Consider the following 21,329-nt stretch of genomic DNA (forward strand, 5'->3'; position numbering starts at 1 on the left):
CAAAGATCCATCTGCATGGAGTTTCTTCATGCGTTCTATACCAATATGACTCAAGTGGCAGTGCCACAAGTGTGTGGTACTATCATTACTATCTTATATCTTTTGGCATGAACATGTGTATCACTACGATCGAGATTCATTTTAGGTGCAAGACCATTGAAGGTATTATTCAAATAAACAGAGTAACCATTATTCTCCTTAAATGAATAACCGTATTGCAATAAACATAATCCAATCATGTTCAACGCAAACACCAAATCTCGATAGTAGAGAGAGCATGCGATGCTTGATCACATCAACCTTGGAAACACTTCCAACACATATCGTCATCTCACCTTTAGCTAGTCTCTGTTTATTCCGCAGCTTTTATTTTGAGTTACCAACACTTAGCAACCGAACCGGTATCTAATACCCTAGTGCTGCTAGGAGTACTAGTAAAGTACACATTCATATAACGTATATCCAATATACTTCTGTCGACCTTGTCTGCCTTCTCATCTACCAAGTATCTAGGGTAGTACTGCTTCAGTGACCGTTTCCCTCATTACAGAAGCACTTAGTCTCGGGTTTGGGTTCAACCTTGGGATTCTTCACTAGAGCAGCAAACGATTTGTTGTTTCATGAAGTGTCCCTTTTGCCCTTGCCCTTCTAGAAACTAGTGGTTTTACTAACCATCAACAATTGATGCTCCTTCTTGATTTCTACTTTCGCGGTGTCAAACATCGCGAGTTGCTCAAGGATCATCATCTATCCTTGATATTTATAGTTCATCACGAAGCTCTACTAGCTTGGTGGCAGTGACTATGGAGAACTATCACTATCTCATCTGGGAGATTAACTCCCACTCGATTCAAGCGATTGTGGTACTCAGACAATCTGAGCACATGCTCAACGATTGAGCTTTTCTCCCTTAGTTTGCAGGCTTAAGAAACTTGTCAGAGGTCTCATACCTCTTGACGTGGGCACTAGTCCGAAATCCCAATTTCAGTCTTCGGAACATCTCATATGTTCTGCGACGTTTCAAAAACGTCTCTTGTGCCACAATTCTAAACCGTTAGCATTACGCACTGAACTATCACGTAGTCATCAAAACGTGTATGTCAGATGTTTCGTAACATCTACAGATGACGCTGAGGTCCAGCACACCGAGCGGTGCATTAAGGACATAAGCCTTCTGTGAAGCAATGAGGACAATCCTCAGTTTACGGACCCAGTCCGCATAATTGCTACTACCAACTTTCAACTAAATTTTCTCTAGGAACATATCTTGAACAGTAGAACTAAAGCGTATGACATAATTTGTAAAGACCTTTTGACTATGTTCATAATACTGAAGTTCATTTGATTATGAACTCCCACTCAGATAGACATCCCTCTAGTCATCTAAGTGATACATGATCCGAGTCAAACTAGGCCGTGTCCGATCATCACGTGAGACGGACTAGTCATCATCGGTGAACATCTCCATGTTGATCGTATCTGCTATACGACTCATGTTCGACCTTTCGGTCTCTTGTGTTCTGAGGCCATGTCTGTACATGCTAGGCTCGTCAAGTCAACCTAAGTGTTTCGCATGTGTTCCGAGGCCATGTCTGTACATGCTAGGCTCATCAACACCCGTTGTATTCGAACGTTAGAATCTATCACACCCGATCATCACGTGGTGCTTCGAAACAACGAACCTTCGCAACGGTGCACAGTTAGGGGGAACACGTCTCTTGAAATTTTAGTGAGGGATCATCTTACTTACTACCGTCGTTCTAAGCAAATAAGATGCAAAACATGATAAACATCACATGCAATCAAATAGTGACATGATATGGCCAATATCATTTTGCTCCTTTGATCTCCATCTTCGGGGCACCATGATCATCTTTGTCACCAGCATGACACCATGATCTCCATCATCATGATCTCCATCATTGTGTCTTCATGAAGTTGTCACGCCAACGATTACTTCTACTTCTATGGCTAACGCGCTTAGCAATAAAGTAAAGTAATTTACATGGCATTATTCAATGATACGCAGGTCATACAAAAATAAAGACAACTCCTATGGCTCCTGCCGGTTGTCATACTCATCGACATGCAAGTCGTGATTCCTATTACAAGAATATGATCAATCTCATACATCACATATATCATTCATCACATCTTCTGGCCATATCACATCACAAGGCACATGCTGCAAAAACAAGTTAGACGTCCTCTAATTGTTGTTGCAAGTTTTTTACATGGCTTGTATAGGTTTCTAGCAAGAACGTTTCTTACCTACGTAAGACCACAACGTGATATGCCAATTTCTATTTACCCTTCATAAGGACCCTTTTTATCGAATCCGTTCCGACTAAAGTGGGAGAGACAGACACCCGCTAGCCACCTTATGCATCTAGTGCATGTCAGTCGGTGGAACCTGTCTCACGTAAGCGTACGTGTAAGGTCGGTCCGGGCCGCTTCATCCCACAATGCCGCCGAAACAAGATAAGACTAGTAGCGGCAAGAAGAATTGGCAACATCTACGCCCACAACTACTTTGTGTTCTACTCGTGCATAGAAACTACGCATAGACCTAGCTCATGATGCCACTGTTAGGGGACGTAGCAGAAATTCAAAAATTTCTACGCATCACCAAGATCAATCTATGGAGTAATCTAGCAACGAGGGGAAGGTGAGTGCATCTACATACCCTTGTAGATCGCGATGCGGAAGCGTTGCAAGAACGCGGATGAGGGAGTTGTACTCGTAGCGATTCAGATCGCGGTTGATTCCGATCTAAGCACCGAAGAACGGTGCCTCCGCGTTCAACACACGTGCAGCCCGGTGACGTCTCCCACGCCTTGATCCAGCAAGGAGAGAGGGAGAGGTTGGGGAAGACTCCATCCAGCAGCAGCACGACGGTGTGGTGGTGATGGAGGAGCGTGGCAATCCCGCAGGGCTTCGCCAAGCACCGCGGGAGAGGAGGAGGAGGGAGAGGGGTAGGGCTGCGCCGAAAGATAGACGTTCTCGTGTGTCTTGGGCAGCCCAAACCTCAACTATATATAAGGGGGGAGGGGGCTGCGCCCCCCTTAGGGTTTCCACCCCCAAGAGGAGGCGGCCAGCCCTAGATCCCATCCAAGGGGGCGGCCAAGGGGAGGAGAGGGGGGGCGCCACTAGGGTGGGCCTTAAGGCCCATCTGGACCTAGGGTTTGCTCCCTCCCACTCTCCCATGTGCCTTGGGCCTTGGTGGGGGGCGCACCAGCCCACCTGGGGCTGGTCCCCTCCCACACTTGGCCCACGCAGCCTTCTGGGGCTGGTGGCCCCACTTGGTGGACCCCCGGGACCCTCCCGGTGGTCCCGGTACATTACCGATTTCACCTGAAACTTTTCCGGTGACCAAAACAGGACTTCCCATATATAAATCTTTACCTCCGGACCATTCCGGAACTCCTCGTGACGTCCGGGATCTCATCCGGGACTCCGAACAACATTTGGTAACCACGTACATACTTTCCCTATAACCCTAGCGTCATCAAACCTTAAGTGTGTAGACCCTACGGGCTCGGGAACCATGCAGACATGACCGAGACGTTCTCCGGTCAATAACCAACAGCGGGATCTGGATACCCATGTTGGCTCCCACATGTTCCACGATGATCTCATCGGATGAACCACGATGTCGGGGATTCAATCAATCCCGTATGCAATTCCCTTTGTCTATCGGTATGTTACTTGCCCGAGATTCGATCGTCGGTATCCCGATACCTTGTTCAATCTCGTTACCGGCAAGTCTCTTTACTCGTTCCGTAACTCACATCATCCCGTGATCAACTCCTTGGTCACATTGTGCACATTATGATGATGTCCTACCGAGTGGGCCCAGAGATACCTCTCCGTTTACACGGAGTGACAAATCCCAGTCTCGATTCGTGCCAACTCAACAGACACTTTCGGAGATACATGTAGTGCACCTTTATAGTCACCCAGTTACGTTGTGACGTTTGGTACACCCAAAGCATTCCTACGGTATCCGGGAGTTGCACAATCTCATGGTCTAAGGAACTGATACTTGACATTAGAAAAGCTCTGAGCAAACGAACTACACGATCTTGTGCTAGGCTTAGGATTGGGTCTTGTCCATCACATCATTCTCCTAATGATGTGATCCTGTTATCAACGACATCCAATGTCCATGGTCAGGAAACCGTAACCATCTATTGATCAACGAGCTAGTCTCCTAGAGGCTTACTAGGGACATGGTGTTGTCTATGTATCCACACATGCATCTGAGTTTCCTATCAATACAATTCTAGCATGGATAATAAACGATTATCATGAACAAGGAAATATAATAATAACCTATTTATTATTGCCACTAGGGCATATTTCCAACAGGAAGAGGGCCGGTTGTTAGCACTCAGCCGGTCCGCCATCTACCAGCAGGGTTTGCACCGTTACCACAACCGGAAGGTCAAGCCAAGATCCTTCCAAGAAGGCGATCTTGTGCTCTGGCTGATCAAGCGAACAGCCGGCCAACACAAGCTCTCGGCCCCTTGGGAAGGCCCCTTCGTCATCAGCAAGGCCCTAGGCAACGACTCCTACTACCTGATCGACGCACAGAAGCCGAAGGCACGCAAGAGAGATGATTCCGGCAAGGAGTCGGAATGACCATGGAACGCCAATCTCTTCCGAAGATTTTACAGCTAAATGCAGTATGTACCACGCTACCTTTTGTATTAACCACAAGACAACGGGCCCCCCGAGGAGCACTCGGGGACTACCCTCTTTTATCTACGAATGATGAGTGTCATACCTATGAATGTATTACTACATTTGTTTTCCTGTCCGGCACCGGGTTCGATCAGTCGGCCCGGGGACTTGCCGCCTTGAGTTATATTAAAGTTCTACCTGCAGTCAGACAAGTAGTGTGCCGGCACCCAAGCCCTCTCTTGTTGAAAGTCGCAGCTCGAAGAATCGAATGTCCGACTGGCAAGAGTCAAAGGCAGGAAAGGATGCCCACACGAAAAATGGCTAAGGACTAACGAACTTATATAACACAAGCCGGCTTCCCACCCCGCCAAACCGGCTGTTAGAACAGTCGGCTGGCCGGCTTCCGATTCACCTTGCTACAATCTAAGAAAGCTAGAGTACTTGCTGTTGGAAATATGCCCTAGAGGCAATAATAAATGGTTATTATTATATTTCTTTGTTCATGGTAATTGTCTATTATTCATGCTATAATTGTATTGTCCGGAAATCGTAATACATGTGTGAATACATAGACCACAAAGTGTCCCTAGTAAGCCTCTAGTTGACTAGCTCGTTGATCAACAGATAGTCATGGTTTCCTGACTATGGACATTGGATGTCATTGATAACGGGATCACATCATTAGGAGAATGATGTGATGGACAAGACCCAGTCCTAAGCATAGCATAAAAGATCGTGTAGTTTCGTTTGCTAGAGCTTTTCCAATGTCAAGTATCTTTTCCTTAGACTATGAGATCGTGCAACTCCCGGATACCGTAGGAGTGCTTTGGGTGTGCCAAACGTCACAACGTAACTGGGTGACCATAAAGGTGCACTACGGGTATCTCCGAAAGTGTCTGTTGGGTTGGCACGGATCGAGACTGGGATTTGTCACTCCGTGTGACGGAGAGGTATCTCTGGGCCCACTCGGTAATGCATCATCATAATGAGCTCAATGTGACTAAGGCGTTAGTCACGGGATCATGCATTGCGGTACGAGTAAAGAGACTTGCCGGTAACGAGATTGAACAAGGTATTGGGATACCGACGATCGAATCTCGGGCAAGTAACATACCGATTGACAAAAGGAATTGCATACGGATTGATTGAATCCTCGACACCGTGGTTCATCCGATGAGATCATCGTGGAACATGTGGGAGCCAACATGGGTATCCAGATCCTGCTGTTGGTTATTGACCAGAGAGGCGTCTCGGTCATGTCTGCATGTCTCCCGAACCCGTAGGGTCTACACACTTAAGGTTCGGTGACGCTAGGGTTGTAGAGATATATGTATGCGGAAACCCGAAAGTTGTTCGGAGTCCCGGATGAGATCCCGGACTTCACGAGAGGTTCCGGAATGGTCCGGAGGTGAAGAATTATATATAGGAAGTCCAGTTTCGGCCACCGGGAAAGTTTCGGGGGTTACCGGTATTGTACCGGGACCACCGGAAGGGTCCCGGGGGTCCACCGGGTGGGGCCACCTATCCCGGAGGGCCCCGTGGGCTGAAAGTGGAAGGGAACCAGCCCTTAGTGGGCTGGGGCGCCCCCCTTGGGCCTCCCCCCATGCGCCTAGGGTTGGGAACCCTGGGGGGGAGTTCCCCCTTGCCTTGGGGGGCAAGGCAACCCTTTCCCCCTTGTGGCCGCCGCCCCCCCTTGAGATCCCATCTCTTGGGGCCGGTGCCCCCCCAGGGGGCCTATATAAAGGGGGGGGGGAGGGAGGGCAGCACACAACAGCCTTGGGCGCCTCCCTCCTCCCCTGCAACACCTCTCTCTCTCGCGCAGAAGCTCAGCGAAGTCCTGCCGGAGAACCGCTACATCCACCACCACGCCGTCGTGCTGTTGGATCTCCATCAACCTCTCCTTCCCCCTTGCTGGATCAAGAAGGAGGAGACGTCGCTGCACCGTACGTGTGTTGAACGCGGAGGTGCCGTCCGTTCGGCACTCGGTCATCGGTGATTTGGATCACGGCGAGTACGACTCCGTCATCCACGTTCATTGGAACGCTTCCGCTCGCGATCTACAAGGGTATGTAGATGCACTCCCTTCCCCTCGTTGCTAGTATACTCCATAGATGCATCTTGGTGAACGTAGGAAAATTTTAAAATTATGCTACGATACCCAACACTTGCCCTCCCAAACGGCCAAGCCCTTCCCCAGCCACAGACTGCAGAGCAGCTGTCCGGCTGGGAAGGCGGCGACCAAGGGAGGGCGGCAAAGGAAACAGCCAAAAGGATGAAAAGCAAATACAATCAGAAGCCAAGCACATGCATGATTATATTTACACAAAAGGCCTTTGAAAGGCCGGCGTTCAACATAGTTTGAATACACCCCCAGTGGGTGGAACTGCGCAAACCTAACAAATATTGTTCAAAGAGTAATAAACAGGAAAGCAAAGGTGGCGGATCAGGCCAAAGGTGCAACAGGCGAGCCAGGAAGGTCAGTGGAGACGGCAGTGCTGGCTGGAGGAGTGGCCAGCTGGCGAGTCTCGGCTTGATCATCACGCTGCAGGCGGCGCGCTCGCACGCGCCTCGTTGCTGGAGGCACGATCAAGCTGAGGCTGGCCGGTTGCTCCACCGTCTGGCGCGGTGTCTTCACCATCCTCTCCCTCCTCCTCTTCGCCCTCGTCACTGGAGTCGATCTCCTCCGCCGAGTCTTCACCATTCGATGGGTTCAACCCAAACCACTCCTCCGGCTGAGCAACGCCGTCATCATTCACCTCAGGGGCAAAGGCACTGGTGGCGGTGTAGTCGGCGATCGCCGAGGCGCGCTGGATGATAGCCGGCCGCACCGCCTCCAGCTCCTCGTTGGCCTCCTGCCGCCAGGTGGTCAGCTGGGCCAAATCCAGCCCAGGATACCAAGCTCGGACGAACTCCAGCGCCAGCCTGGCGCCTGACCGAGCTGCAGAAGCCTTCCAGGCCTCGAAGCGGCCAACCACTACCTCCAGCCAGTCGGCAGTCCGACTGGGGGTACGGGGAACCACCTCGTCGGGCCAGAGAGCGGCTAGCACTTGCGCCCCAACGCGCTGAAGACGACGGAGCATGCGGTGAGCCGGCTGGAGGCAGGCTTGGATCGCAAGAAGCTGCTCCTCAAGCGACCGGCGAGCATCCGGCGCGATCTCAACCCCAGCCTGCCTTTGCGCGTCGCGGCGGGCCTCGATGACTTGGTTGGCGGCAACGGAGTAACCGAGGAAGTACTCTGCGCTAAAAAAACACAAAGTCAGAAAATGGACCAAATGGCAGGCGGCAAGCAAAGGGACGAAGAAGAAGAAGGCCTACCGTCAACCAAATCTTCGATCTGGCCGTAGCCGTCGCTCATCGCTTGCCTTGCCTCAGCCCAGCTCGCCGCCTCGGTCTCGTATTCGGCTTGGAGGGCGGCCTCGCTGTCCTGCGCCGCCTTCAGGGCCGCCTTATGGCTCTCCTCCTGGTCGGCCAGCTTCTTGACCAAGCGGTCACGCTCCTGAGCCAAGGCGTTGCACTCGGCTTCCTTGGCAGGAAGGGCAATCTGGGCCCCACCCAACTGCTCCCTCAGGTCGGCATTGGCCTCTGCAGATATGGTAAAGAAAAAAAAGCAATAAGAAAGAAGTCGCCAGGAAAGATCCGGCCCGGCTGCTCAGCAGTCGGCCCGAATCTCGGGGACTACACCCAGTGGGTGCGCTGACGCGCCCCCACGTGAGATAAAAGATGAAGCACTTACTCCGGCTCTCGGTCAGATCAATGGTCTTCTGGTTCAGCTCCCAGGCCTGGGAGTTGAAAGTAGCCGCGCGGAGGTTGTGATAGTCCTGCAAATAGGACAGAGGAGCGAATAAGAACAAGATAGCAATCGAAGTCTACTAAGAAGTTCCAAGTCGCCTGCTCAGCAGCCGACTCGGAACTCGGGGACTACACCCAGTGGGTGCGCTGACGCGCCCCCACGGAAGAAATCAAGAACAAGAAACAAAAAAGCGGGAAGACTCACCCGAATGGCCGTCCGCGTCGCGAGGAACTCTTGAGTACACTGCTTCAGCACGGTGGCTTGGGATTGAAGCCGGTTCCGGACTTCTTGCGCTGCCACGTTCAGCACGGCCGTCCCACCACCCGGCGTCCACCCCGGGGAGCTGGCGCTGGCCATCTCCAGATCCTGGGCCGACGAGCTAGAGCCCGCGGCCTTCTGCGGGTCCGGCGCCGAAGTCGCCTTCCCTGAACGCTGGCGCGATGGCGACCGGACCACAAGGTCAGCCCTCGCAGCCGGCTCGCCTCCAGCCGGTTGCACGGGCGGCGTGCTAGGCCGGCTGCCTTGGTCCGCCCCAGTCGGTGATGGTGGTGCCGCCTCCCTCTCCTGGACGACGACGTCGCCCTCCTCCCTCTCCACCACCAGCTGGTCGCCACCGGCTTCCTCCGGCGGGGGCACCGGGATCTCGGGCTCCACAGCACGAAGGAGGACAACAAGCTGCGGATGCCAGTTACGCAGGGCCTCCGCCGCCCTCTCTGCGGCTGCAGCCTCCGCCTGAGCCTTGGCCGCTGCGTCGGCTTGTGCCTCCGCCGACCTCTCCGTCGTCTCCTGCACCACCGTGGCAGCGGCCGCCCTCAGCTCCTCCGCCTCCCACGCATTCCGCTCCGTCGTCGCTTGAAGCTCGGCACGGGGGTCCACGCGGCGGGCGCTTGCAGATCCTCCCTCCGCTCCAACCACTGAGGCGGCAGCGTTCCGCTCAAGAGAAAGCGGAGCCCTATTTTTTTAAGTCAAGACAAGGACTCAGAAGAATATCAACAAAAAAGAAGAAGGAATACGTGAGAGAATTGACACTTATGCCGAAATCATTTGTGGCTGCTTCACCACCTTGTGGAAGCGGGCAGCCTTCGCGGCTGCCTCGTCCTGCTTGGTCGCCGCCGCCGCGCTCTTGGGCTTCTTCGGCCGACTACCGAATAGGCTCGGCGCGGCCCGGCGCTTCTGCGCGCCGCCTCGGACAGCCGACGCGGCAGATGAACCCGCGCCATGATGATCGGACGCCGGCTGGCGGCGCGGGACGACTTCCGCCTCGTCATCATCCGGCTAGTCGTCGAAGCTGGCTCCAAGCCCGGAGCCGCCTGCCTCGCCGCCTCCCCCCACGGTGTCGTCGTCCAGAGCGGTCGCCCCCAAGTCGGGGTCGTCCAAGTCATGCGTCGTCCGGTCGGGGGGATATTGGCGCTCCACCCCCGCTGCCCCGGCTGCCGGTCGAAGGAGGAGGCTCTGCCAAGACAAACCGACTGGTCAGAGTCGGCCAAGAGAAACTTGGTGACAAAGGTAAAGAAGAGAAGAAAAAGAAAGCTTACCATAGGCGGGGGATTGGCACGGGAGTACGGCTCCTTGCCAAACTGCCACTCGTCGGTGAGCTTGCAGTTCGCAAGGTAGTTCACCATGTGAGCTACCTCTGCATGAGGCATCTCCTTGGTACACAGCCGACTCGGATCGAGTTGGCCGCTCATTTGACAAATCATATGAGGGCGGCCTTGGAGCGGGAGCACCCGGCGCACCACGAAGGCGGCCAGCAGGTCAGGCCCGGTCAGGCCCTCTGACTGGACCAATACCCGGAGTCGCGTGACGGCGGCGGCTCCAGCAGGCGACAGTGTTTTGGCCCAATAGGACCATTGGGGCCGCCTCCCAGCCGGCGGGCCGGCTACATAAGCCGGCAAGTTGACGAAGTCGCCTTGCAGAGCGACGTTCTTCACATAGAAGTAGGATTGCTGCCAGAGCTTCACCGACTGGATCAGCGTGATGGGAGGAAAAGGGTTGTCGGCTACCGGCCTCCGCATCGCGATGAAGGCGCCGCTCTGAGCCAGCACGCCCCTCATGGCGGTACCGAGCTTGGACTGGAAGAATTCCCCCCAGAGCTCGAGGGTGGGAAGGACGCCGAGGAAGCCCTCGCACAAAGTGACAAAGGCAGACAGCAGCACCACCATGTTTGGAGTGAGGTGGTGCGGCTGGAGCTGGTAGAACTCGAGGAAGGAACGGAAGAAGCCGCTCGCAGGCAGGCCGAGCCCGCGCAAGCAGTGTGAGCGGAAGATTACCCGCTCGCCCTCCTCCGGCGCCGGTGAGATCTCCCTCTCCGGCGCAAGACGGACCCGCACATGATCCTTGCCGGGCAACCGCCGCGTCTTGCGGAGGAAGTCGATGTGGTCCTCGTGGACGTTGGAGCCGTCCCAGTCTCCGCCGCGCGACATGAGGGCAAGAAGCCGATGAAAAAGGCGCGGCGACGGCGAAAGTACGGCCCCGCGGCGGCGAAGCTGCGGGCTAGTGCGATGACTGGAGGGACGGCGCGGCAGCGAGGGGCTACAGCGATGGAGAGGAAGAAGAAGAAGATGGCGGAGCGAGGGCGAGCGTGCGAGCGTCTGCCGCTCCTCCTCCTCCCCCTATTTATAGCCTCGTGCGGCGAAGCCGAGGAGGCGAGGTGTAGGGGGGCGTGGGATTAACTGCGCCCACTCCCCCACGTCCCGCGATTATTGCGCCCTAACGGCGTGCGGAAACTGCCGTTGGAAGGCGAATGGCCCGTTTTGGGCCACAGAAGATCCACACCTAGGTCGAGGCGTGGAAGTGGCGGGCCCCGGCCTGCGGCGGCGTCCCGTCGTGCGCGTGGGCTGGCAGGCTCTCCCAGCCGGAGGGCGCCACGTGGCGCGCGGGCGGCAAGCGGCCGGCCCGCAACCTGGCGTGCGCGCCAGCTAGTTCCCGCCTTCAGACTTCAAAGCCTCACCAAGACAGCGCACCTGATCAAAGCCGGCTCCTAGCTGCTGGCTCCTCAAGATAGGAAGCTGATTAAGCTTCTCGTCCTCCTTTCAGCCTCGAAGCCCAACCAGCTTCCGGGACTACTGTCGGAGTAAATGACCACGGGTAGCCTAACCGACTCCCCCTGGCTCTTTAAAAATTATCGGGTCGATCGAGCCTTCAAGCACCCAAAGCATAGGGCCGCCTTCCCCTGGCCGGCTATCTCACAGGCCGACTACTGGAAGGCGGCCCGGCCCTAAAACCCTCCCGAAGAGAGCCACAAGAAGGCCGACTCCAAGAAGCCGGCCACAAGAAGACCGACTCCACGATGCCGGCCACAAGAGGGCCGGCTCCCGGCAAGCGGCCAAGATTGCACCCTCAAATACTGCACCCACATAACGGTGATGAGACGGGGCGTGGCTACAGTAAAGCCTGCCACCCCCCGAATCCTAGAGCACGCATGGCCACAGTGCGCCGTACGGGTCGGCCATCCCCCGTCCGGCGCAGCACTGTTGCCATGTTGACCATGACGCCACCCACGACAGGCTGTCAGTACGGCCCGCAGGCGGCGGGCCCGTTCAGCCAGAGAGACGCTCGAAGGCGGCCAAGCCCCCCCAGTCGGCCTGGGGTGTAGCCGGCTACCTCACTCCCTCGAAGTATGTGCATCATTAAGGACACAAGACGAGGTAAGACTACAGTGAGAGCCCGCCAGACGGCGGCACTGTAGCCATGCTTACCTCAGCAAAGCCCTCATCATCAGGGGCGAGGCTACAGTAACCAGCCGCCGGTAAGACCCCCAGGCGGTGGGGCCGACCTGTCGGCCAAGAGGCCGGCAGCCGGTGGGACCCACCAGTCGGCGGGCCCCAGCGGCCGGCGGAGAAGCCGGCGGATACAAACACTGACGGCCTGGACCCCCATCCAGCCGGATTACCATTGTACCCCTGGGGGGTAGGCCTATATAAACCCCCCAGGGCACCCATGCAAAGGGTTGATCTCTTAGAGTTTTAGACACCACATAGAGAGAAGAGGAGAGCTAGCCTTGCCCTTCTTCTTCCTATAGCCGAACAGCTCAAGGAGCCACTTGTAGCCACTTGCGTTGATCTAGTGATCATGCGGAGACCCCGCAGAGCAGGACTAGGGGTATTATCTCCATGGAGAGTCCCGAACCTGGGTAAGATTCGCCGGCGTGCATGTCTTCGCCTTATCCCATTTCGAGGCACCGGCGATGTCTTACTGGCTCCCACAATGATAAGCCACCCGTTGGCATATGTCGCACCTACCACCCGACACACGTGGCATCAGTCCCGGCACCGGCTGGTCACCGAGTAGATCATCCATCGTGCGATACCGCAGTTGTTCGCCTCCATAATACGCGTCGACACGCTCCTCATCGTGAGTGAGCGGGGAAGCGAACTTCATCGGGTTGTGCTCTGCGTGAGCTGGTGCTGATGAAGACGAACCCGGAGTGGTGACTGCCAGGGCTGGAGTATGCGGCGTCGCCAATTGTGGTGCCGTCGGCGTAGCAGGCACCGGAGTCGATGTAGTTTTGGGGGGCGGGGTAGACGTGCCCGGCGAAGAGGAGCTGCTTGCTCCCCCGGCTTCCTTGAAGTGGGCGTACTCGACAATGAAGTCGTCATACGTCAGCGTCGAGCCGTCGTCCACCGCCTTGTCCCATTGCCACCCTCGCCCTTCGTTGAACACGACGTCTCGTGCCGTGCGCACATGCTGTGTCTTTGGGTCGAGGATGCGGTAGGCCTTTGAGCCCTCCGCGTAGCCAATGAAGACTCCTGGAGTGCTCCTGTCGTCAAGCTTGCCAATGTGGCCGAGCTCCTTAGCGAACGCAAGACAGCCAAAGACCCGCAAATGGGAGACCGCCGGCTTTCGCCCATGCCAGGCCTCGTACGGTGTCCTGCCGTCGAGTGCCTTAGTAGGTGAGCGGTTGAGGATGTAGACGGCCGTCAGCACCGCCTCTCCCCAGAAAACAGCCAGCATCCCTCTCTGCTTGAGGAGAGCCCGAGCCATCCCCACAACCGTCTGGTTGCGCCGCTCGACGACTCCGTTTTGCTGCGGGTTGTACGGCGTGGAGTAGTGGTGCTGGATGCCCTCATCGGCGCAGTACGACGCGAATTCAGCCGCCGTAAATTCGCTGCCGTTGTTAGTGCGCAACACGCGCAATTTTCGGCCGCTCTCCGCCTCCACACCAGCCTGCGCGCGCCTGATGGCGTCCGCCGCTTCTCCCTTGCTGCCGAGAATCATCACCCACATGTAGCGAGAGAGATCGTCGACGAGCAGCAGGAAGTAGCATCGACCTCCTGGTGTGGCTGGCGTCACCGGGCCGCACAAGTCTCCGTGCACGAGCTCCAGCTTCTCCTTGGCCCAAAAACTCGCCTGTTGGGGAAAGGGGAGTCGTCTCTGCTTCGTCAGTACGCAGATGTCGCAGAACTACTCCACATGGTCGAGGCATGGCAGGCCTCGTACCATCTCCTTGGCACTTAGTTCCTTAGCGCGGGGATGTAGTAGACACCGGTGAGCAGCCGGTGCTCTCCCGTCTTGGTGGTGAAGATGATGGAGCCAACGCCCTTAATTTCCACAGCGGAGGCATCCCCAAACTTGACGGAGCCTCGCGCATCGGAATCGAGCTCGGCGAAGAATTCCCTTCGACCGGTCATGTGGTGGGTGGCGCCGGTGTCGAGGCACCACCCCGTAGTCTTGTCCTTCCCGGAGCCATCGCCGAGAAGAGCGTGAGCTTTTGGCTCGTTGAGGTGGATGAGAGCTTTTGCGACTGGTGTCGTTGAAGATAGCTCAATGCTTGCATGCGCCATGAACAGAGCCGTCTCCTCCTCCTTCGCCTGTGCGACGTGAGCCTGGCCTTGTCGTGGTTGCCGACACTCATTGGCCCAATGGCCAAACCGGCCACAGTTGTGGCAACTGTTGTCTTGTGCCGGCTTGGGCTTGCCAGCGGCGCCGTCCTTGGCGCCTCCGCGGGCGTCACCTTCGGCACGTCCTTGTGCCCTGCCCGGGGGGCCTCTTCGCGTCTTACGCTGCTTGCCACGCTTGCGGCCGCCCGTCGTGGAAGAAGGCTCCCCCTTCTTCCTGTCACCAAGGATGGCATCCCACGGCTCCCGAGTTAGGAGCAGCTTCCCGCCGGTGGTGATGGGCCCCGAGGAAGGTTGTGGCTCGTCGGTGTCGACGACCTTGAGGCGACCTATCGCCTCCTCGATTGTCATCGTGGAGAGGTCCAGCAAAGACTCGATCGACCGAGCCATCTGCTTGTACTTCTCGGGGATGCACCGAAAAAGCTTCTCGACAGCTCTCTCCTCGGTGTAGGTGGCATCACCAAACTTCACCAACTTCTGCAGCAGAGTGTTGAGACGGAGAGCAAAGTCATCAACGTCCTCACCTGGCTTGAAACCCAGGCTCTCCCACTCCTTACGAAGTGCCTGCAGAGTGGACTTGCGAGCACAGTCGCTACCGATGCGCGCCGCGGCGATGGCGTCCCAAGCTTCCTTGGCAGTCCGCTTGCTGGAAAGTGAGAACTGCATCTCGGGCGGGACTGCGGCGATGAGGGCGTCCAGCGCCCGTCGGTCCTCTTGGTGGTCGACGTTGCTGTCCTGGACTGCCTCCCACATGCGCCACACCTGGAGCCTGATCTTCAGATCCCGGCCCAGTTGACGTAGTTGGTTTTAGTGAGGGTAGGCCACCCAGCACTGGGACCAACATCCCTGACCACAGTCCGGACCTCGTAGAGGCCGCGGTCCTGGTCATTGCAGCCGCCGTCGCGGTGCGTACCTCCACCTGGAGCGCGGGCGTGCTCGGCTGCCCACTGCGCCGTCCGCTCTTGCGCCACTTTGGCGCGGTCTGCGTCAGCGCCGTCGTCCATAGGCGCGGAGCTGTTGAAGCTGCCGGAGCAGCCACGGAGTACCTTGGCATCTGCCGTAGCCTCACGTGTTGCGTCTGCTGCTGCTGCTGCTTCTACCTCCGCCCTGGCTACTTCTACCTCCACTCTGGCTGCTGCCAGCTCCGCTGCAGCCAGCCTCGACACCCTTGCTGCCACAGCAGCTGCTGCTACAGCTGCTCGCTCACGCTCTTCTGCCCGGGCGCGCTCAGCCTCCTGCCGGCCGTATGCTCGAGGTAGCCGTGTGCTGAGAGCGACCTGCAGACATGGCTTGCTGCAGGGGGGCTGTTGCGTGAAGAGGAGGCTGTTGAAGATGAACTGCTGCTCGACAGTCCAGAGGGAGGAAGGTAACCAGAGGCAGACGGAGCAACTGCTGCTACCGACTTAGGCTGCTCACAGGAAATGCTCAGGGTACAAGATAATGAGGCTCTGATACCACTTGTTAGACCTTTGAACCTGAGCATTGATAGTTGTGGATGACACTAGGAGAGTTGGGACAATTTTCGCTGGTTTATTTCTCACACAATGCCATACCAACCTGGGGGGTTGGGGATACATACTTATAGGCTGCTAGCCAGCCAAGCATATGCTGAGATGTTGCTAAGATGCCAGTCTATGATGCTATCCTAGCTGCCAGTCCTTGATGGTCAGGAACTCTATCCTAACTGCCACAAGGACCATGTGCTGCAGCCCCACAATGACCCTAGTACACAGACTTATCCATCAGCGGATGGGATCGAGAGAGAGTGCGGCGGCTAGGGTTGTGGTTGGGTGATGATTGAGGAGGAGTGGAGTGGAGGACGCGATTGACCTCTCTCTGCCTAAACCTAAGGTGCTAGCTTACTGGATTGGGCCGGGGATGTTGGGCTGGCACTGGCAGCCTGGCATTGCAGGAAGCCACTACTATTTAGGTGGGGGCCCACATGTCAGTTAATCGGGCGACCCATCGGATGACCCACGGGCAGGACCTCACATCCATACCCTACCCATGACTAATCGGGTTACCCATCGGGCTTACCCATGGATGAATATGTCGACCCATACCCTACCCATTAGGGTCGGGTGCCCATGGGCGCGGCCGCCCATGGGTCGGATTGCCGGGTTGATTCAGAGGTGTCGAGGGATCGATGTTCTTGCACTCCACCCTTCCACTGCACGAAGGTGTCAATGGACGGGTGAACTCGAATATGATCATGCCGTTCTCTGACAGGCACCTCTTGTAGGTGAGGTTCTCGTGTGTCTCGTGCACGCTCATGCCGTCCTTCCCGTCGATCCAGTACGAGTTGACATGTCCCATGTCGTTGCCGTCGACCCACCCTACGTAGGCGTAGTTGTTCCCCATTGCGCCGCCGAAGCCGATGGCGATGTACCCGCTCTTCTTCTCGCCGTGAGCTGCGATGTTGATGGAGTCGCCGGACAAAGTCCAGAAGAATGTCACCTGCTGATCGTCCAGCAGCACGCTGTTGTTGTACATGTCGCTGAGGCCGCCGTCGACCACCTGAATTTTCCAACCCATCTTGGGGTCGTAGAGGGATTGGTAGTATACTAGGTCCGGTGTGTTGCGGTCAGGCAGCCAGACAAGCTCTGTAGGCGTTGCCGGCACGCCCTCTGCAGTCGGGTTGCCGGCGTAGATTACCTCGGACATGTTCCGGGCCGTGGCGTTCCCGCCGACGGCGTCGGACATGATGTACAGCGGCACGTCGTGCCCGGCCTCGACGGAGAAGGTGACCGGCACGCCGCGCTCCACCTTGAGCAGAGGCGCCTCCTTCTTGTTGATGTAGAGCACCTTTTCTGGGTTGGGCGGGTTGGGGTAGTGCAGCGCTGGCCCCGTGGTGACCACCAGCGGGGTCTGCCGCTCCGCCTTGATCCTGCCTTGGTCCTCCTTGTCCTCGGCGTCCAGCGGCCCGGGGCACCCGTTGGTCGCCGCAGACACGTTGAGCGTGAGGAACCCGTACGCGGTGCCCGCCGGCGCGCCGTGGTTCAACGGCAGGTAGTACGGCCTCAGCAAGTCCGGCTGCCGGAGCAGCCCGATGGCCCAGATCACGGTCATCTCCCTCGTGGCGTTGACCGCCACGTCGTACCTCTTGTCGGGCGACGCCAGCGGGCGCGAGAAGCGCACGAAGGAGACGCCGTCGCGGCGGTGGCCGTAGACGAGCCTGGTGTTGTTGACGGACGCGTCGCCGGCGGTGCTGCCGTTGCGGCGGTCGTAGAACGTGTCCGGGCAGACGTCCTCGGCGCCGCCGTCGCCGCGGAGCAGGCACTCGCTGTACTTGGTGACGAAGTCGTCGTCGGCGAACGGGAGGCCCTCCTCGGTGAAGCCCGCGACGGCGACGTCGGCGCCGATCATGGAGACGTTCCTGCCGGGGTCCGCCCAGCCGAACGCCATGTAGTACTCGGACCCGACGGCGGCCTCGAGCCCGACGTCGATGGCGTTGGCCGCCTCGCGGAGCGTCCAGCGCACGCGCAGCCGCGGCGAGAGCTGCGCGCAGGAGGCGAACATGGTGGGCTCCTCGGTGGGGGACGCGGCGGCGGCAGCTTTGGAGGAGGAGTTGGAGGCGGCGAGGCGGACGAAGCCGAAGAGGGAAGAGGTGAGCGGGTCGAAGGCGGCGAGGACGGGGACGAGCGGCCAGGAGAGGCCCGGGAGGAGGCGGAAGACGAGGGACTCGGAGGCGAAGGTGCGGTTGAGCGGGTCGGGCGCGGCGGGGGAGCCGCGGGAGAGCGCGGCGAGGTCGGCGCCGTCGGCCCGCCACCAGCGCGCGTCGGCGGAGCCGGCCAGGAGGTCCAGCGACGAGACGCGGAAGGAGCAGCCGTCCAGCACGGCCACGGGGCCCCGCAGCTGGTGCTGCGACATCCGCAGGTCCGCCTCGTGGCCCGCAAGGCTCGTGTTCCGCCCGCACTCCGCCGCGGAGGAGCGGGAGGGGGCGAGGAGGAGAAGGCAGGCGAGGCAGAGGAGGGCGAGCGGCGCCATGGCCGCGCTCGGGGCCCCTCGGGTGCGGGGGGTCAGGAGGCCGGTGGCATGGGCGCGATCGCGCGGCGCGGTGGGGGCTGCGGCGGGTTCGTCGGGGCGGGAGGAACAGGGCGATCGTGCGGCCTCGGAAGGCCTGTTTTGACCCTTTTCCATAACTTAAGCACGATTTAACCCTATAAGCAAAAGTTTTTCGGATCTGACCCTTTTCCTATCGACACTAGTATAATGTCCGTGCGTTGCCATGGGCCATGGATACCAGTTGCACATACAAATACAATGCATATAAAATTTTGCATGTATAGAAATGATAGCCCATGTTAATGGAGAAGTAATTTGATATCCACTTAACTTGCGATGCAAGTCGATAAGAATATCCAACAAAACGATGTGTTCATAGACAACAATGATCCAGATAATCATCTCGTACAAAATATGATCTACTTGATGCGTTTAAATCATTCATGTGAGTTAACAAGTAACTGAAAATATAAACTAGACATATGAAAATCTCAGTAACATAACATGGTGATTCATAAGAGATGTGCATCTGGGTGAGGCATTGCAATGGATTCGGCGCAATGGGATCTTCCGCTTAGCTGCGAGGTCTGCATTGTGTTGAGTCTGCAGTGCCTGCCTCTCGTCACGTGCTAGGGAATCAGATTGCTTTGACAGGAAGGGGATGGCAGTGCCGGTGTGAAAGGCGAACTCACCTTCAGGCGATGAAAGTGAGACTATGCAGTTTGTTGATGGTAAACTCATGTGACCGACTTGTCTGACGATCTCCTAGTGATCTGTCATCTGTGCTTGATGGAGAGCACGTGAGCTAGGGGTTTCGATGAATGACCAACCCTATAATAAATCATACTTAAATAACAATCTTCATATGACAAAGATATTTGAGGGAGTTATCAGTTTTGTTTGGCAACGAAATATACCTATGATAATTGAGGATTCTTTTCCATATCAATCAGGGCAATTATCTCCATATGACGGAGACATTTGAGGGAATCGTCAATTTTTATTTAGCAACCAAATATCTCCATAATAACAGGCAATTATTTTCCATATCTTATGCCTGACGACTGGTATGTAATCAGGGGGAGGGAGGCTGGATCGATAGATATATTATTATTTTTGAGAAAATCGATAGATAGATGAAGGGGAGGCAAATGAGCGAACAAAACCATATATTGTAAGTGCACCTTATCTATTAAATAGCTAAAAAATAATTTGGCGTACAAGAAAGCATTGCAAAGGGAGAACTACATCAGATTAAAGGACGATGCCACTTTTTGTGGTAATGTCCATGTTGTAAGTGCCTAGGCTATGAATCGAATTACCTGGATAGGTGGAAGAGCTCAGACATGTACTATACAACCTAGTACTACACTGATATATAAGAATATGTATATCCAGAATCCATCATTCCCTACTTGTAGGCCTGGTGCTGGTTTTCCCAAAGAGCATTTTTTGAACGCCGGCTCAACAAGGACAAATTTTTTTATCAGATATATTCTCTTATATTTTTCTGTTCTCCAGATTCAAAAACCACTGGCACTTTACAAGGAACAAGATTTTCCATTCTGAAAACCATTTCTTTTAATATCCAAACATGACTCTCGAATAAGTGATATTAGTATCTGATTAAGATGATTTTTTCAAGGCACCAAAACAAGAACTGGGTGAAGACGAGGAGTTGGTTGTGTATCGTCAGTTCATCACAATAGATATCATTACAGAAAGGGAAACGATTGTGACCTGTGCACCGGCCGAATTTTCAGCCGGACGCAAGTCACGCTGGCATCCCGTGCCTACGAAAACAGAGCCCCTGTGTGAGACACGTTTTTGTGGCCCCACGTAGATCGTGCCCTCCTCCCTTCTCTATTCCCAACCGCACACCTTCATCCCCTACCTCCAACCTCATCCCTCCCCGTGCCTGTGCTTTCTTCCCTTTACCCCCGCCCTGCTGACGACGTGGTCACCTATGTCGCCGGCTCCTCGCACCACCGCACACCAAGTGTAGCAAATTCGGTCGCCGGAGGTAGCTTTTCCCACTGCCGGTTGCAACAAATTCACAACCGTCGTCGCCGGCCACACTTTCGCCGTCTTCGTGTTTGTAGCAAAAACGGAAAAGGCTTCAACCAGTGCATAAAAAGATTCATACGGTGAGTGAAAAGGCTTCAATGGCCATGGAAAAAAGCTTCATCACCGCCCATTTGTTACAAACGTTGTTAGTTTTTTCTACAACCGATGACCAATTTTGCTGCATCGCCGACGACCGGAGTTCTTCAACTTGCAAAGCTTCCACCGATGATTATTTTGCTTCGATGGCGATAGATGGAAGTGGTGACCAAGGAGACGATGACGATGCGAGCGACATGCACCCGACGGCGAGCATCGTCAGCGAGGGCGGCCGGCGGCGCATCTAGAGTTGCAACCATTGGGGTGGTGAGCTGCAACCGCTGCCGGCCGGTGCTACAACGGCGTGATGTCGGAGCGGCGACCTGTCATGGCGATGAACTGCAAAGACACGACGGTCTGCAATGAGGGGCCGGCGATGAGGGATGTGAACGGCGACGACGAGTTGCAAGCACGGCGTGGGAATGCCGGTGGTGCTCGCTATCGGCTTTTCTTCTCTCTGCGTGCGGTCGCGTGATTTGGGGAAGAAGACCACGGGGGATACAGACGAAAGGATCTGATCTGACGGTTGAAGGGATTGCATCGCACGCTGCATCGTACGGCTGGGGCTCGACCGGCCCAACAGTTGGGCCGGCGCGCCGGCGCAGATCATTGCCCTTACAGAAATATGTCATCACTTCTAGGTTACATTGGTTGTGTATCGTCAGTTCATCACAATAAGTAAATTCTTAAATACATATATCATTAGAAGTATTATATGCAGTAGAGGGCTCCTTTTCTCCTAGCTTCCACTTTCTCCTTGTGGTATCCAAAAGATTCACAAATTGAGGTGACAAATAAATTTGTTCACATGCAAGCTACAGAGGTATGCTGCAAAAGGATATCACATT

At 55.8% G+C, this 21,329-nt stretch overlaps 1 protein-coding gene across 1 annotated transcript in view; it reads right to left on the minus strand.

Moving 5' to 3' along the window:
- LOC123122284 (cytochrome b561, DM13 and DOMON domain-containing protein At5g54830-like) overlaps positions 1 to 18,422 on the minus strand; it is a 34,846-nt gene extending 16,424 nt beyond the window's left edge. Inside the window, exon 1 of the mRNA XM_044542463.1 lies at positions 16,448 to 18,422. Coding sequence (XP_044398398.1) covers positions 16,448 to 18,300 — 1,853 coding nt within the window. The 5' untranslated portion in view covers positions 18,301 to 18,422. The remainder of the gene's footprint in view (positions 1 to 16,447) is intronic.
- Between the last annotated feature and the right edge of the window lie 2,907 nt (positions 18,423 to 21,329).

The sequence above is a fragment of the Triticum aestivum genome, chromosome 5D (genome assembly GCF_018294505.1).
Source record: "Triticum aestivum cultivar Chinese Spring chromosome 5D, IWGSC CS RefSeq v2.1, whole genome shotgun sequence".
Classification (NCBI taxonomy): Eukaryota; Viridiplantae; Streptophyta; class Magnoliopsida; order Poales; family Poaceae; genus Triticum; species Triticum aestivum.